Source organism: Tachysurus vachellii, chromosome 4 (assembly GCF_030014155.1).
Source record: "Tachysurus vachellii isolate PV-2020 chromosome 4, HZAU_Pvac_v1, whole genome shotgun sequence".
Lineage (NCBI taxonomy): Eukaryota > Metazoa > Chordata > Actinopteri > Siluriformes > Bagridae > Tachysurus > Tachysurus vachellii.
The window spans coordinates 23,479,706-23,498,503 of NC_083463.1; the positions used below are offsets into that span (position 1 = coordinate 23,479,706).

Below are 18,798 nucleotides of genomic sequence, written 5' to 3' on the forward strand. Positions count from 1 at the left end.
TGTCACCCAGGGTTCACAATATAGAGACTGTGTCTGTTTCCTGAGCTAAACAAAAAACTATAAATACTCGGAAAATTTGTTTTAGTAACCTTATTAGCATACAATTAGATGCACAGCCAGCACCTTTGATCTGAAACTAGGACTGTTAAAAATAAGATCTCTTGCATCTAAAGCCCTTATGGCTAGTGAATTGATTACTGATCAGAAGTTTAGTGTTCTGTGTTTAACAGAAACATAGGTCAAACCAAACAAGTTTGTCGCATTAAATGAAGCTTGTCCTCCCAGTTATAGTTATATACATCATGATAAGCTTGATGTCAAACAAGAATCTAGACATATTTAACTAATTCAAAGTACTTTATAATAGCATACAGTATATGTAGCCACACAAAATGAGTCAGTACCTCTTATTGCTATTTACAGACCTCCTGGACCATATTCTGAATTCCATGAATTTGCAGATTTCATTTCAAACCTAGCTGATTATTTAGACAAAGCAGTAATTGTTGGAGACTTTAATATTCATTTTTATAAGTTAGACGATCCTCTGATAACAGCAGCTGTTTTTATCTTAGATTCAGTAGGGGTAAATCAGAACATAATAGGACCCACTCATAGTGGAGGTCACACTCTTGCATTGACTCCAGCCTTAAAGATAACAAAAATAATCCAAATTTTTTATTTAATACTGTAGCAAAATTAACTAGGAATAAAAACACTGTTGAAAAGTGCACACCATCTATTTGTAGCAATAATGACTTCATGAATTATTTCAATGGAAAAAAATGATAACATCAGACATAAAATTCATACCATTATACCAAACAAATTGATAGATAATGCCGTAGATAATATTTAGACCGGTTTATGCCCCTTCAAGAGACTGACTTATTTTCACTGATTTCTTCTTCAAAATGATCAACCTGCACATGGATCCCTTACCAACATGTTTCTTTAAACAGATATTACCAGTAGCAATCTGATCCATTCCTCGACCCAACCCAGGTGTCCAAATATAGTCCAATATCAACCCTCCCCTTTATCTCCAAGATCCTAGAAAAGGTTGTTGCTCAGCAGTTATGCTCATACATATATAGGAATACTCACTCACTCTCACTCATTTTCTACCGCTTATCCGAACTACCTCGGGTCACGGGGAGCCTGTGCCTATCTCAGGCGTCATCAGGCATCAAGGCAGGATACACCCTGGACAGAGTGCCAACCCAACGCAGGGCACACACACTCTCATTCACTCATGCACTCACACACTACAGACAATTTTCCAGAGATGCCAATCAATCTACTATGCATGTATTTGGACCGGGGGAGGAAACCAGAGTACCCGGAGGAAACCCCCGAGGCACGGGGAGAACATGCAAACTCCACACACACAAGGCGGAGGCGGGAATCGAACCTCCAACCCTGGAGGTGTGAGGCGAATGTGCTAACCACTAAGCCACCGTGCCCCCCTTACATAGGAATAATATTCATGAAATGTATCAGTCAGGATTTAGGCCTCATAATAGCACAGAGACAGTGCTGGTTAAAGTTGTAAATGACCTGTTACTGACTAAAGGAACAGCCCTCTCCTGGATCGGGTCTTATTTGACAGATTGATATCAGTTCGTAGATCTAAATGGTGATCACTCAAAACAACTAAGGTAATGTTCGGTGTTCTTTGAGGTTCTGTTTTAGGCCCATTGCTTTTACATTTACATTTACAGCATTTAGCAGACACCCTTATCCAGAGTGACTTACAACTGAGCAACTGAGAGTTAAGGGCCATGCTCAGGGGTCCAGCAGTGGCAGCTTGGTGGACCTGGGTTTCAAACCCATGACCTTCCGATCAGTAGCCCAACACATTAACCACTGAGCTACCACATCCCCACCTTTTCTCCCTGTATATGCTACCCCTTGGTGCAATTATTCGTAAACATGGTATTGGCTTTCACTGTTATGCTGATGACACGCAGCTATATGTTTCAGCTAAGTCAGATGTGAGTCACCAGCTTAATAAGATTGAAGATGGATGCTTACTAAATTCCTCCTGCTTAACTCAGACAAGACAGAAGTGCTTTTACTAGGACCTATCTATTACATCACGTGCAGCAGTAAAAGACCTTGGCGTTATTATTGATACCAGTCTCTCATTTGAAGCTCACGTAAATACTACCACAAGGATAGCCTTCTTTCATCTCAGAAATATTGCTAAGATAAGAAATATGATGTCACTACATGATGCAGAAACTCTAGTTCATGCATTTGTTACCTCTAGGTTGGTTTATTGTAATGCTGTCTGGATGTTCCAGTAGGAGCATAAACAAGCTCCAGTTAGTCCAGAACACAGCAGCTTCTAACTAGAAGAGTCCTAACTAGAACCAGAAGATATAAACATATCATCCCTATCTTATCCTCATTGCATAGGCTTCCAGTTAAGCTTCGCATTAATTATAAAATACTATTATTAAACCACAGAGCACATAATGGTCTCGCGCCACAGTACCTGAGAGATCTTTTGGTTTTTTTATGATCCATCACACCTACTTCAATCAAAAGGTGTGGGCTATTTGGTAGTACCTCAAGTACATAAGGCTACAGTAGGGGCAGAGCCCCACAGTTATGGAACAGACTTCCAATTAGTGTTCAGGACTCAGACACAGTCTGAGTATTTTAGTCCAGGATAAAAACACATTTTTAGTCTAGCTTTTTATGAATACCTTTTCTTAGGTAAATCAGTAGATCTGGAGGGTTCATGGGCATACAGTGTTTGGTGAACTGGGATGTCTAAATGCTGTTGGCTTACCACCCTCGCAAGTCGCTTGGGTTTGCAGACTGTGGAGTGGTGGGACGCTTTACATCCCAGGAAGCCCTCATGTCTTTCATGTCTTCTGGCTCTAGCCTTTTAGTTACACTGTCATAGCTAGTCTTGCAGGGGTCCCTGTCTGCACTTTGCACATAATTTACATTGTCCATACCCCGATTACAGTCATACCTAACAATTTTTCTCTCTCTCTGTCAAGCTAAATTTTGCTTGCCGCCATCCCCACCGGCTTGCTCATTAGGGATTGGGATAGATATATAGTATTTTAAATTTTAAGTTAATCTTTTTTAAATTAAGTTTAAACTTTTATTGTATATATTCATTTATTTATTTTTATCCTTATTTTCTTCTTCTTCTTCTTCTTCTTCTTCTTCGTCTTATTATTATTATTATTATTATTATTATTATATTTATTTATTTTTCTCTCTCTTCTGTTTCCATACTTTTGTAAAGCTGCTTTGAGACAATAGGAATTGTTAAAAGCTATACAAATAAACTGAATTGAATTGAATTGAATTTGTAAGTGACTATTTTCTAAGGGTACATACACCCCAAACGCATTCTAATTCATATTCACACTCAGACAAAGCACACAAATACAGCTGTCAAATGCCAAATTGATTTGGGGTTCAATGGTCAAATAAGTTTGTGTTGACAGACTCTGACAGTGTCATATATGCTATATTTAATTAGACTGTGTTTAATTTTTATTTAGTCTCTTTCACTTTCTGCACTGACATGTACACAAAGTCTGATTCTTGAATTATACTCATTTTGAATATATATATATATATATATATATATATATATATATATATATATATATATATATATATATATATATATATATTTTTTTTTTGTAAAAACATTTGCTTTATATGACTGGCAATGTCAAGAAACAGTGTTTTATAAGATACCCTCTCAAATATTCTTTTTTTTCTTCTTTTTAAAATGCCTTTTCTGTGTATTTGCTTCCAAACATAATATAACAATGTCACGTACAATGTGTATTTGTGTACAGATTGTAGATATTGATAATAAAACATGATTTAACTGACATAATTAAACTGGAAATACTTAATATACTGTTTAAGTAGAGTAAAGTTATTAATATAGTTAAGTTAGAATTGTATTAAGATAGAATACAGTAATGAAAGTGTAGGATTTTTTACATAGCCAGAAACCCTGCTGCCATTATTTAACTGCTATTTTATGGATAATTTTCTATACTACATGGCTTTGAGTGTTTCTCTTGACCCAGATTATGCTGTTGCCTTTTACACCAGAATAAGGCTTCATTTACATGCACAGGTTGTATGGTATGACTTTTATTTAGTCAGTAACACATGTAAATATAATGTATCTTATGTCTGATATAATTAATAATCTTTATTATTAATATTATAATTAATAATTATTGTGCCCATGACACAGATTTTTGTTTCTTTTTTAAACATTTTAGTTAAAATGTGACATGTTTAATAGCCTTAGCAATGCTGTTATAATTCTTCACTTTAGTTTCATTTAGTTCATTAAATTCATTATGTAAGCTTTTATATAATAATTAACTATCATATACTGACAATATATACTGTATTTTGTATTATGTAAGCCCCATAGGTACATGAAGCCATAGCTGACTTTCGTTTAATAATAATGTAGTCACCGTTTTGTTTTGAATTGTCCTAAACATCTTTATTTTGTATAATATAACGATAGCAACTTCAAATATAGCAATATATATATGTATAATTATGTGTTATGTGTGGTTTTTATTTGACTTTTCTTCTTATAACATAACAAATTCCTTTTCAGATATGATGACAACATTTGATCTCTCCACCCATATATAATGGGACTTAAAAATCTGGGCAAAACATGAACAAACAGAAAATTTATATATCTTATTTCAGATGTAAATGTAGGGAAAAAAGTGGTGAAGAAACCTTCAAGTGGTGGGCCAATATATGTGAACATACACAGCACAAGTTGCAAACCATGTAAGATGATTGTGTTGCGAGCCTTCTTGACCTGTGAGCCAACAGCTTTGGCAGCAAACATGATCCTAAAGTATGTATACACCAAAGTAAGCCAGACAAATGAAAGGTAGATCAGATGTGAGATGTTCCTTTTTTCCACCAAATATGGTTGCCGAAACACAGAGTCTCGAGAGCAGATGATTGGAGAATAAAAAAATTCTGATGGCTCAGTGGCTACAAGAATGAACAGATCTGGCAAAATGGGAATTGAACCCAGAAACCAGATAAGACTAATCAAGATATATGTTCTTCGCATAGTACAGATCTGACTGTGATATAATGGGTTACAGATTGCTATATAACGTTCTATGGCCATACCAGCAAGATTTAGTGGAGTGTTGAGGGTGGTGAATATTGCAATTATTAAAAGGAAACAACATAAAGAGACATTAATCCTATAAAAAATGTATACTATAAGGTGAAGCATCACAGAAATTGTCAGCTGGATCATGTCATTCACAACCATATGAATGAAGAGTATGTACCGAGGATTCTCATTAATAATCTCATGACTGACAAAGGTGTGGACAAGTGTACCATTAATATAGTTGATGAAGAAATACAAAAGCATAAGTATCACATTCCTGGACACAGCTGTGATGTATCCATCCCTTGCCTTTGTTTGCGTGATGTTGCTATATATGTAGGAGTCCATCCCTTACTGCTGTTTTTGAAGTACCCTACAAAAAATGCAAAAAGAGACATTTCTTTATCCAATACTACATCAATAATATTCTAATATTAGATAAATTTTTACTGTATCAATTGAGAAAGATCAAAAGATATAGCCTTCTATTCAATATGCTAAACAACAGTATATGATTCTTTGTATTATTGAAATCAGTAGAAAATATTCATCACTTTGTCTTTAGCATGGGTCTCCTTACCTCCTACCTAAGTGAGCATAATGGGAACCAATTCCTTCTTTACAAGTGTTTATATAGACTTCAGACAAGAGAGTCTGTTTGTGCGTTTCCGGGAAACGCATGCTTCCCCTGCTGAAAAATCCATCATAAACCAGCATGAATTCCATGCTGGTCCAGGCTGGTTTTTACTGGTTCATGCTGGTATAGTGCTGGTATAATGTTGGTCAGTGCTGGTATAGATGGGTGGCCAGCATAGTCATGGTGTTTTCAAGCAAAACGGAGCTGGTGTAGCTGGTTTACCAGTATGATCTTGCTGGAATGAGCTTTATGGGAACAACCTTTATTTTTGCTTGTGTATGTTTATATGTAACACATTAATATAAGATTAAAACACAATATATTGAAATATATTTAATAAGTGTGTTATTTCTTTTGCTCCCTCTTTTGAATAAAGAACTGAAATAACAAAGCTCAAAAAGCTTTGAATAACAAAGAATAAAAACATTTAAAAATCGTTCGTTAGGGATTAAAATGTCTCCACAAATTAAATATAGTAATACCAACAAATGTTGACTTCCCGGGCTCCTGGGAAGCAGCATATAAATCATACAGAATTATGGTTTTTGAAATGTAAGTAAATGTAGTTCCTACACTAAATAAATAAATCTCGCAATGTTTTCTACTACATTATATACCTTACAGTGTTTATCGAAATTAGTATAAGTGCACGTGTTCCAGATAATCATGTTTTTGTCACCGTAAATTAGGATTTTGTTTGGGGGTAAATTAAAAGCTTCCGCTTCTCTGCTGATCACTGGGAATCAGAATGTTGGCATACGTGAGGTACCTGGATGACGGCTGCACGGCAGTTGTATCAACTAGCGAAATTAAGGACTTTAACTACGACATGTTTGACCAAACTCAGGTTTATTGGGTACGATGGAAGCAAGACTTCTTCAGGGCACAAATACTAATGCTTAAAGGTATGTAACTCGTTCACTGCACAATATAAACAAATAAGTGATATATAGTTTTGTTTCTTATTTTGTTTCTAGAATTTTTCAGAGAATAAAGAAGACATGAGAGTTGTCAGAGCAGGAGTTGTCTAAAGGCAAACGACTCCGGGTGGCACCTCTTAAAAAAGACATGGTCATCGCCATCACATACTACTTGTTACTCGCTAAAAGAGAGAGCAGAAGCTAAGAACAAAAATGTGTGTTGTAAAGGTTATATTGTGTAACGTTATTTGTGCACATGTGTAAATTACAGTGTGATGGCAAATGTCATTGTCCAATAAATATTTAAAAAAAACTTATACATATACAATGTGTGTGTGTGTGTGTGTGTGTATATATATATATATATATATATATATATATATATATATATATATATATATATATATATATATATATATATATATATATAAGAAAGCCATGTAAGTGATAGAAATATCCAGAATGTTTTTCTTTATTAAAAAGTGAATTGCAATTCTCTAAAAAATTGTCTTGGTCTTTATCTAACTAAGAAATGTGATCGAGGTCGGCCAGCACACCAGCATCCCAGGCAGGTTGGCCAGCACACCAGCATCCCAGGCTGGTCGGCCAGCACGGCAGCAGCCAGCACCTAATGCTGGATCAGCATACCACCATCCCAGGCTGGTCGGCCAGCACACCGGCAACCAGCACCTAATGCTGGACCAGCATACCACCATCCCAAGCTGGTTGGCCAGCACACCAGCAACCAGCACCTAATGCTGGACCAGCATACCACCATCCCAGGCTGGTTGGCCAGCACACCAGCAACCAGCACCTAATGCTGGACCAGCATACCACCATCCCAAGCTGGTCCCAGCATGCAAAACATACCTTATGCTGGACCAGCAATGCTGTTTTTTTTTTTTAGCAGGGTCCATTTGAGTGATGAAAATTTTCCTTTCTGAAATGTAATTTTCTGAGCCAATTCTTAGTTTTGAAGGCTTCACAAGTAGTTTTTAGAAACCTGCTATAATAATAATTATGAATAGTTCTATATTGAATTTGGTAGTCAATAAATTCATACAACACAATTTATAACTATCTATAATACATTATCTGCTCATCTAACTGCTAAAAGTAACTATAAACCTAACTGCAGCAGATTTACCCCACAAATAATTATTTACTGTAATAGTTTAATTGCATTATGGAAATGCAGGGGATTTTGTTATTTGGTTTATAAATTGTTCTTGTTTATATAGAGTTATGAGTAGTTAGTGGCTGATTTAGTTGGCCTTATTTGGTAATATTTTCTCTTTTTTTATTTAAGGCTTTAGTAAACTTTAATTACTAAATTACATTAAATAACCAAATTACCTATCCTTGAATGTTTGGCCACATTATAAACACAGGCTGACACACAGAGGTTTAAATGGCTATTAAAGGGAAGTTTTTACACCTGTGACTCATTGTAATTTCAATAAGTGTCTGTGCATAAATAGTCAGTGAGTTTCTCAGCTTATGAGGTGATGCACTTACTTGGCTGGAATGTTATGTTTGGTAATGTTAAGGCCTATGGTGAAAAGTACACCATCCCCACTGTAAAGCATGGTGGTGGATCTCTTATATTTTGGAGCTGTGTGAGCTTGAGTGCCATTCTTTTATGCCTTACATATTAACTTGAGTTCTATAAGAAATAAAATACATTTGTTTTGCCTTCTCATTGGTGTTTTCTTTAAAAAGTGGTACACATCTTGCAAATTCTCAAAGGTATGAAAACTTTTGAGCACAGTTATGTCTATGTTGGTAGATGTCAATCCCAAACTTGATTTGAATCTTGAATTGAAAGTATGGTTCCTTTAAATCTACACCAGATTCAACAGGGTTGGCAGGGGTGCTGTCGGGAGAGATGTCGGTTTCCAGCCAGACCACTAGAGGGCGGGCTGGGAGGTCTCCTCATGTTTCACATGTTTTATGGGTGGTACCACGCCCTTACCTTGTTATCGTCTTGTCACCTGTGCCTTGTTAGCTTTTGTTTTCAACAGTTTACATGTCTGTTGATTGCACTTTTTAATTTTGTTGAGCTCAGCCAGGTTGCGTTTGGTCAAGTTCTATGTTAGTTATGTGTCCTTATGTTCATGTATGCCAGATTAGCCATGCCATGCCAGTTAAATGTGTTCTATGTTCACGTTACCAGGATAGTTATATTAATGTCATGCAAGTGAGGTGTGCAATATGTTTACCATGTTTGCCAAGATTGCCATGTTGCTCATAGTGTCATGTATATAGTTGGATGTTTTTGTAGTAAAAGTATCCAAGCAGACTGGAATCTCACATTTGGATCTGATTTCTCTGTTTTACCCAGGGGCAAATGAGCTTCAGGCAGAAATCCAGGAGTGATCCGTGCCATTCATGGGGCATGCCCAAGTGGAATTCCCCAGGACAGAGATGTGGGTGTGGTCCTCCACCCTCTGTGTCTTCCCGTGGTGAAGCTGACATTGATGGCCTTTGGCAACACCTTCCCAGCCAATGCTGCACACCATGACACTTTTTGTTTCATAACAGGACCTATCAACTCTCATTTTCTCTTAATAATGACAGAAATGCTAGATCATTTCCCAAATCCCCATAATCAGTGGATGGGATTTTTTTTTCTGAATTGGCCACTAATGAACATCCCCATGCACACACCTCACCTTTACCTTGCATGCTGCAGCCAAAGTGAAAGTGAAGTGAAAGTGACGTGACATACGGCTAAGTATGGTGACCCATCCAACCCATTCTCTGCGTTTAACCCATCCAAAGTGCACACACACAGCAGTGAACACACACCCGGAGCAGTGGGCAGCCATTTATGCTGCAGATTCTCTAACCATTAGGCCACGACTTCCCCACATTGGGTATCCAAACTAGTGCAGTGGTTTCATTATTAAGTGAAATATTAACAAAATACCCAAAGCTAATTAGTTGCAACAAGAAACGGGTGTAAATGATTAGTGAGGCACCTTGTCAGGCTTTTTTTGTGGGTGAAACTAGCAATTACATTTTCAAGGCAATATCACAGATTTAATCTATGTCTGAATGTGAATCTGAAAACCCTTCAACTTGTATCAGTTATTCTAGAACATTCATTACGTAATGTATTCCTTGGTTGGAAAAAATGCATTGTGCATGGTTTTTTCCCTAAAGATAGAAGCCAGACTTTGATGCAAACCTGTAGGATAATTAACTAAATCTAGTGGGGCCCTCTGACATTTCCCAGCCTCTACTGGGTCCTGGGTAAGAGAGTTGCAGCACAGAAGATATAGCTAAATTTTGAGTCTGCATTTCCCATTTGAGAGAATATGCAAAGGTTAACTACACAGGAACATTTCTTGTTGAACAATACACAATCTATTCCTGTGGGTTCAAATTAGTGCACAGAGATAGTTAGAAAAGTTCCAATGACCATTATCTCCTATTAGATCTAATATCTTTCCACTACAGTTGTTACAGTAGCTTAACACTTAACTTTTGATTTTGTGTGGTAATTAACACACTGAAAATATGGCACTGGTGTTGATCAAAATGTGTGTTTAGCAGAGGAAAATGTTATTAAGAGAGGTATTGTATATTTATAAAATAACATTGTTTGCCTTAAATCTTTAAGCTTATGCTATGGTTGAGTGAAACAAGTTTGTTGTTCCTAAAACAGTACTAACCAGTAGTAAAACTAAAAGTTTTCAGCTACCTAACTTGATTTCAATAATAAATATTAAAAATATTTTGAGTATATACAGGTTTAAAATGAGATCCTCATAGACAACACAAGGCACTGAGAGGGCCTACATGTCTCCTACTCTCTTGAGGGCCGTAATGAAAGGCTAACAAAAGAGTGAATTTAGGGTCAGAACCTCCTCTAAGGCTGACTCCAGTGGCTCAAAGCAGGATGCTAATAATGGCCTGAGAAGCAAGGGAAGCATGAAAATCATTATAGGGTACAGTTTTTACAGGGGGGGTTGATATCTTTTTGGTGGTATGCTCAGCTCTCCTCTTTGATGCCCTGTAGAAGAAAACAGTGACGATGATGCCCTTGAACACATGCCACCTAAACAATGTACCCTGGGTCTCTCCTTGCATTGCTGCCACTGCTGCTATGCTTCTGCCAGATGACAGCCTAGGCCCAGTCAGCACTGATGACTGCATTCTTCACCTCTGCACCTTTTCCCCTGAACTTTTACAAAACAAAGAGCACTTTTTCAATTCCCTCATGTTTTTTAATGTTTATTTAGAAATATATGTTTAAATTGCTTTTAAATTGCTTCAAACAAGCAACTTATAGAGTAAATTTACACAAATTCAGGGACTTTGTAGAATCTTTGTAGAACCATGCAGATGTTAATGATCATCATATTTCGTGGCAAGGTAGATGGGGAGCAAGGCATACAACAAGGCAGATGGGGGGAAGCAAGGCACACGGTGAGGCAGATGGGGGGAGCAAGGCACATGACAGCACATCCAGAGAGGGCCGAGCGATTTCCACAGCCAAGTAGAAAGGGCAGAGTGACGTCCACCGCTGAGCAGTAGGGCCGAGAACAACCCCCGACACATCGCGGCCAGACCACATCTCGAAAACCAGAATTGTCCGGAACAGGTTCGGGATGATGCAGCAGGACCCCAAAAAAAGTACAAAACAGGGATGCTGACATCCTCTGCAGAACAGAAGTGAGCATTAAATGCGGAGCGATGTCACAGAAAAAAGGAAAAAGATCAGGGGGAAAAAATATGCTCCGAATAAGCCGGTCCAGACTGGAAGCTATCCTGCTGTGTCCTTGTTTGCACGGAATCATTCTGTCACACCGGGAGGAGGTGGCAGAAGGTTCGTGCTGAACCATAACAATGCCATGGAGAAGAATAATTTTCCGGGCTTTTTTGGCCATAGCCTGATAAGTATATCCACATGGATATATGTAAAAACCAGCATCATCCACACACTTGATAAATACAGTGCTTCTATAAATATTGTTTTGATAAGGTGCCCACTATATCTAGGGTCATTGTAGAAAATTGGAGTTGTTCTAAAAAAAATAAACACAAACATGCTATTGATGTAGGTTATGACACCTAATCCAACTGATATAAAATTATTTATAAAGGCATCTTCAAATGCATTCCTGCTTGTGTTCAATCTCACTGAAGTTTTATATTAAACTGTATAAATTGAACAGTATTTATGCTACAAACAAATGCTGAGTATTTAGTTTTTAAACTTTGCAACTTCAATACCAAATGGGTGTTAACAACATTAACTTATTACATGCAAATTAAATCTGCTAAGTAATATTAAATGTTGGATGTAAGTAAGACAGATTAAAAATAACCTTTCTGACTCATCATATAAAGACAGATGCAGAACTGGCACTTTTATATGGTATAAGAAATACATTTATTAAAATTAAGTTACACAATTGCAGTAATATAGTAAAATGTATGCCATTTGTATAAAAGACCAGAAACCTCATGATGCTATGAACATGTACTATTCTAATAATTTCTGTAAATATTTTTGCCTAAAAGCAATAAATTTAATAAACACATTCTTGTCAGAACTTAAGAGAATATATTTGTCCATGTCCATGTTTTGTATTTACACAATCAGATATTTGTTTGATATATGTATCTCAAAAAAAATAAATAAAATTCTAAAATTTAATTATGATAATGTAATCCCTTGTAAAGAAAAGATTTCTTTACTTCTAATATTAGTTATTCACCATGTTTTACATTCTTTCCATCATCATATGGTAAGAAATTAAGCAACAAACAAGATCACTATTTTTTGATTGTGATTTTGTCTGATTCTACTTTTACAATGAATACTCTGCATGAGAAATTTCTATTTAAGTGTTTTCGAAATGTCTGATCTCGAATCCCATAAATTAGTGGGCTGAGCAGGCGTGGGGCAATGTTTGTTAACAAGTATGCATAAAAACTGATCTTTCTCCATTGAGTAGGCATAATACGCACAAAAACAAGGTCAAGAACAGGAGGGGTAAAGGACAACATGCAAAGCAACTGCTGTACTCCATGCAACAGGATTGTGCACTTGGCTTTTTTAGTAGATTCCTTGTCACTTGACATCTTTCTGGCAGCAATCAGCACCTTATAATAAGTTAACACAAGAACTATCCACACAAAGGATGTGAAAATTGCTTGTGTAGCTTGCTTCCTTTGATCATGGTAAACAGTGTTGTACAGAAAGGATGAAGAGCAGACTGGAACAGTGTTCAAAGTAAACAAAGGAAAAAGAATGGCAGAAATAACCAGGTCTGTCAGTGGAGGAATAAGTCCAAATACCCATATGAAACCAATAAGAATGAATGTTCTGTGCAATGTACAGATCTGAGAATGATGCAAAGGTTTACAGATGGCAATGTAACGCTCAATTGCCATAGCTGCCAGGTTTATTGGTGTGTTCTTCTGAGTGGCTGAAGTTATCAATATTAACACACAACAATAAGAAAAGCTTACATTCCTCGATGTGTATACCATTACAAGGAGAGCCACAGAGACCCCAACCATAATCATGTCATTGATAACCAAATGTATATACAAAATGTATCTTGGATTGTTATAAAATACTGAGCTTTTCAGGAAGGTGAAAACGAATGATCCGTTGACACAAATAATGATGAATCCAAGAAGAAGACTTACAAATATTTTGCTGAAAATTTCCTCAAAGCTTTCCTGCTTACTTTCGCCATTCATTGAGGAATTCATTTCCTGGAAACAACTCAGGAATTTTAATCAATGCAAATAAATGACCTTTGTGGGAAGAGGCAAAGACTAAACAAGCAAATAAAGACACATTTACAAGATTAATTGGCCTGTGCAAATTGTAGTTAAGGTACCTAGTTCTAAAGATTCACTGAGAAACCAAGAGTTTTATATAGTTTTAGTGTTACATTTGGGAAGAAGGGAGGTCTGTTTAAACTCTAAAGACTTGTATGTAAAAATCCCAGGAGGGCAGCAGAATAGCAAGTATATTTTATTATACTGTATATGTGGTTTTATATATGCACACTCCACCTCACCTAATACTTATAATAAAAAGCATGCTGTTTAGCAATGAACAATGTTTGTGCATGGTGGTTTTCAACATTTCATTTTCACCTTAATTGTGAATCGCATCCTATAAAAGGGGAAATAGGGGAAATTCCCCTTTTATAATAGGGGAAAAATATAGAAAATATAGAAAAACACAAAACTTATACACAGCTTATATATGTACTCTTTGTTAATTGTGAATGTCGCATTATTCAGAATTATGCTATGTATTATGCTATGTTAAAACTCATGATAAATCCAGTAAGGTAACCCCTGTTATCAATTAAAATGACTAATTTGTCAGGTATGGCAGTTGCCAACGTGAGGATAAAAGCCAGATCCAAATGCATGGATAACAAAACAAACATGATTTATTAACAAAAACACAAAACACAATGCAGACAAAGAGAAGACAAGGACTAAAAAGGACGAGGACAAAGAAATAAATAGGCATGGTAATTAATAGTCAATTAGGAACAGATGAGTACAGACGAGAAACACCCGGGGGCAACGACCCTAATGTTCTTGCAGAGAATGTTCAAGTAGAGTCCTGACACTATTAAAAAATAAGGTATCACTTTTCAAGAGCTATTGTATAAATGATTGACTGGAACTCTACTTTAAGAGAATGTAGGCACATATTTCCTGATTAGGAAAATCAGCAAGAAGCCAAAGAATAATTTCTTGTTAAAGGTGGCAATAAATAAGGTAAACCTCTAAGGGGAAATACATAAAGCATAAATTGATGATGGTTTAGTGGTTAGCACGTTCGCTTCACACCTCCAGGGTTGCGGGTTCGATTCCCGCCTCTGCCTTGTGTGTGTGGAGTTTGCATGTTCTCCCCGTGCCTCGGGGGTTTTCTCCGGGTACTCCGGTTTCATCCCCAGGTCCAAAGACATGCATGGTAGGTTGATTGGCATCTCTGGAAAATTGTCCGTAGGGTGTGATTGTGTGAGTGAATGAGAGTGTGCGTGTGCCCTGCGATGGGTTGGCACCCCGTTTAGGGTGTATCCTGCCTTGATGCCCGATGACGCCTGAGGCACCGGCTCCCCATGACCCGAGGTAGTTCGGATAAGCGGTAGAAAATAAATGAATGAATAAATTGATGATGTATTCTATTATCAATCATAGGTTGTTTAGTGAATAAGCCTAACCATTCACCCATCATGCAAGCTAATACATTTTTATATTGGGTCATTGTAGGCTACTTGTTTTCTTTATAGGGGTTTATTATGAGTTAAGCTAATTATGATGCATTAGTCTGACTGTTCCTGGTGGTTACTATATTATTTTATCTATAATTTAAAATTCATGTTATCCTACCTGGGTAACAAAGAATTCATTCAGTTTTCCTTCTATTCCTCCCATTCATTAATAAATAAGTAAACTGCATTTTAAATTAAAAAGTTACTATGTTACTTCATAATCTGAATTTGCATTGTTGATGGGATACCAAGGAAACATTTGTAGTTGATGTATAGGTGTTACAAAAAGTGTTAGTCCTCAACCATGTTAGACTTTATTGGAAGAAGACCAGTGTTGTTCTTTGCAGATGTTTTGAAGGCCACTGTCAAATAAACCTGGGCTTCCATACCACCTCAAAAGTGAAACATATATATATACACACACACACGTATATAGGCACTAGGTGGATGTTTACCTTTCCCTAGTGCTTAGACCAGCCCTGACTGCACACCAGGCCTCTTTCAGTTTTTGAGCTTCCAGTAATTTTAGCTTGTCCACTACAGTGTGCATAGTGTAACCCTTCTTTTTTTTTTAAATAGTGCAATTTCTTATGCCATTATTGAATGGCTAGCCTTAAGTGACGTGATATACAGCTAAGTATGGTGACCCATACTCAGTATTCGTTCTCTGTGTTTAACCCATCCAAAGTGCACACACACAGCAGTGAACACACACCGTGAACACACACCTGGAGCAGTGGGCAGCCATTTATGCTGCGGCGCCCGGGGAGCAGTTGGTTGTGGTATTGCTGGCCCGAGACTCGAACCCACAACCTTAGGGTTAGGAGTCAAACTCTTTAACCATTAGGCCATGACTTCCCCACCCAACTTCCTTATTTGTGTTTTTTTATTTGTTTTAGCTTACATAATTTCTTATAAATATATTTTCACACCTGTTTGTATCCAACAAAAAAACACTAGTTGTATAATACACTAGTTGTATAATGCTGTAGACAATGCACAATTACAGGGCAAAGATGTAACATCAAGGTATCATTCCATGTACCTGTGTCATTTAACATACTTGTTAAATAAAGTCCATCCCATTCTGCTGAGACATTAAAACATAGATTCCCTAAAAGAAACTGATATTTTCTTTTCATTTTCTGATTGAACATAAAACCAAAAGAATTATGATTCCTTGTCATACCTTACAACCTGAAAGGTATCTTGATTTTATTTTTTGTTGTTGCCTTATGTGAGGAAAAAAATGTGAGGCATTAAACTGACCCCTTTGTATGTTGATCAAAAAAGGCATTCAACTTCCCATCCATCAATTATTTTATTGATCATATTCTTCAGTAGTAAAATAATTATAAAGGAAAACATGGGCATGTTTTCCCCAAAGCTTGAACCCAAACCCAAATGCAAACCTGTATAGTTAATTAAGAACATAAATAAGCAAGACCAGTGGGAACCTCTGACATTTGCCAGCATCCCCTAGGGCTCTCATTAGGAAGCACAGGCAAAGGTCAACTCAACTAAGAACAATGTTGAAAAACACAATCTGTTTTTGGAACTAATTAGAATTAATCCACAGAGACAGTCAGAAAAGTTCAAGATGTAGAAAATAGTTTATTTGCAGCATTTAACCCCTATTAGATTAGTTGTTATCTCATGTTACATCAGCTGATGATTGCTTGAGGAGACAAACACTGCAACTGAGGCCCTGTTGATTGTTGTTCAAATGCAAGCTTTGCACAGGAGATGTTATAACATGGGATTGTTTTAACAAGGGATTTTTACAAAAGAACATTGTAAACAGTGAACAATTGGTGGATTGGTAGAAATACCTAACATGCATAGCTGAAATTCTTTAATAAACTTAACTTAAATGCAGTGTCAAGATTAAGAAAAAAGCTAACCTTGTATCATATAACTTGCATTTTTCTTTTTCCGTTAAAAGGGTACCTGTTACAACCAGGTCTGCCAGCCCCCCTCTAACCATCGATAGGGTACATTCACCGGAATACTAACACTTCCAGTTTCCATGTCTGGTATAGTGCACATGAAATTCTGAATCGCGATAGAATTACTTTGCGTTGTATCATCAGTTCATTGCGTACCGTGCCTTGTATTTTTATTGTGTTTGATTTTGCTGCCACTTTACTCTGGTTATTGAACTCGGTCGCTGTCTCTTCCAACCTTGCCTTTGTGTCACGTTTTGGATTTTGCTCCCTTGCATTTTTATTAAAGTTGTTATTTTAATTCGCTCATGGATACTGCTGCTCAGTCATTACAGTACTAAAGCATTTCAAAAGTTGTCTTTTTTAATGTCTATTTCATTCCATTTCAGATTTAACCCTCATCCATTTGCTTTTATTATAACCTCCATTTTTATAGGAAGGATTCCCAGTATATTTTGAAACTTGGCTGTGGGTTTTGTGCCAATTGAACCAAAAAAGATTTGGTAATAGATTTGGTAATAGATTTTGTAAAAACATTAATTCGTTCACACTTTGGGCCAATTTCATAAATATAGTCAAATCCAAATACTGAAATACAGTTATCTGATATGTGGTGATATGACCTTTACCTGAACAGACAGATTAGAATTTACTGTATGGGACTTTTAGGGCCAAAAAGGCAAAAAGACTTTTGCTTTTAAACTTTTAACCTACCTTTCTCACTGCGGTCTTCTTTAGAGATTTCTTTAAGTACAGACTGGTTATGATATGTGCCTTCATATCCCACCATTGAAATCATCCTTAATGGTTACCTGCTTTGTGAAAGAAACTTGGTGTGGTCAAGCACTTATCAAACAAGAGGACATGGAGTCCATTCTGCATTCCATTTAATCGCAATGGTGGGGTTGAAATCAGGGCTCTATGCAGGCCACCAGTCTTTCCACTCCAATCTTTGCACACTGTGTCATGCTGGAACGTGTTTGTGCCTCTTAGTTCCAGTGAATGGATATTATAATACTACAGCATATCAAGACATTCTATACAAATTTGTGCTTCCAAATTTGTTTTCATAACTGGGTAAGACCCAGAAACATTTGGCCGTATAACATACTGTACATAGGGATGTGGTAGATTAGTGGTTAAGGTGTTGGCTTACTGATCAAAGGTTGTGAATTTAAATCCCAGATCCACCTACTGCTGCTGTTCGGCCCTTGAGCATAGCCGTTATCCCTCAATTGCTCAGTTGTATAAAATTAGATAAAAATGTAAGTTGCTCTAAATAAGGGTGTCTGCCAAATGCTGTAAATGTACAAATAAATGAAATCTGATTGAGGCTGCCATAAAAAATGCTATAGTTGTGTCACTATAAATTCAAATGCAATGGCCTAGGTCAATGGTTGATCAGATAATAATTAGAAAATAGTTTACCAAAAGTGTTTACCAAAAGTGTTTACCAAAAGGACAGCTTACATAAACTCCAATATGGTTCATGATGTGTCATTCACCTGAACCCGGAATGACTACAAATCAAGGCCATGTTTCACTTTTTCATAAATGTTCAAAAGGTCAAAAATAAATAAATAAATAAATAAAATAAACCATATATGTATATTGATATATTATGTATAAAGAGCAACTTTCTAAATTAATATTTACCATTCTTAAAATTTAAGTATCAACAAAAAGCAAAATATACATTTGTATTTTTAATTAATTATTTTTTTTATTAAACTTGTCAATGATAATAATAATAAGTTCTCATTACAAAATTGTTTATTTTGAAAATGTATAAAAAACAAGAATCAAACTTAAAAAAAATCTAATTTAGGAGTTAAAATATAATGAGATAATTTGCACT

The 18,798-nt window shown here is 36.4% G+C and overlaps 2 protein-coding genes across 2 annotated transcripts; both read right to left on the reverse strand.

The window, feature by feature from the left end:
* Positions 1-577: 577 nt before the first annotated feature.
* Positions 578-5,527, reverse strand: LOC132844781 (odorant receptor 131-2-like). Its single transcript, XM_060868591.1, has 2 exons — positions 4,618-5,527; positions 578-648 (listed from the first exon to the last, which is right to left on the reverse strand). Exons 1-2 carry the CDS (start codon positions 5,513-5,515, stop codon positions 578-580), a joined length of 969 nt encoding a protein of 322 aa, XP_060724574.1. The 5' UTR covers positions 5,516-5,527.
* A 6,987-nt stretch (positions 5,528-12,514) lies between these two features.
* On the reverse strand, positions 12,515-13,462 carry LOC132844782 (odorant receptor 131-2-like). The gene has a single exon (XM_060868592.1). The coding sequence runs from the start codon at positions 13,460-13,462 to the stop codon at positions 12,515-12,517; it is 948 nt and encodes a 315-aa protein (XP_060724575.1).
* Positions 13,463-18,798: the final 5,336 nt, after the last annotated feature.

Excerpts from the sequence above, each read along its gene's own strand:
- LOC132844782 (XM_060868592.1), bottom strand. The coding sequence starts at position 13,462 with ATGAATTCCTCAATGAATGGCGAAAGTAAGCAGGAAAGCTTTGAGGAA.
- LOC132844781 (XM_060868591.1), bottom strand. The coding sequence starts at position 5,515 with ATGGACTCCTACATATATAGCAACATCACGCAAACAAAGGCAAGGGAT. Across the intron at positions 649-4,617 it reads TCTGAAAAGGAATTTGTTAT|GCTGGAGTCAATGCAAGAGT; the intron begins GTTATAAGAAGA and ends GTTATCTTTAAG.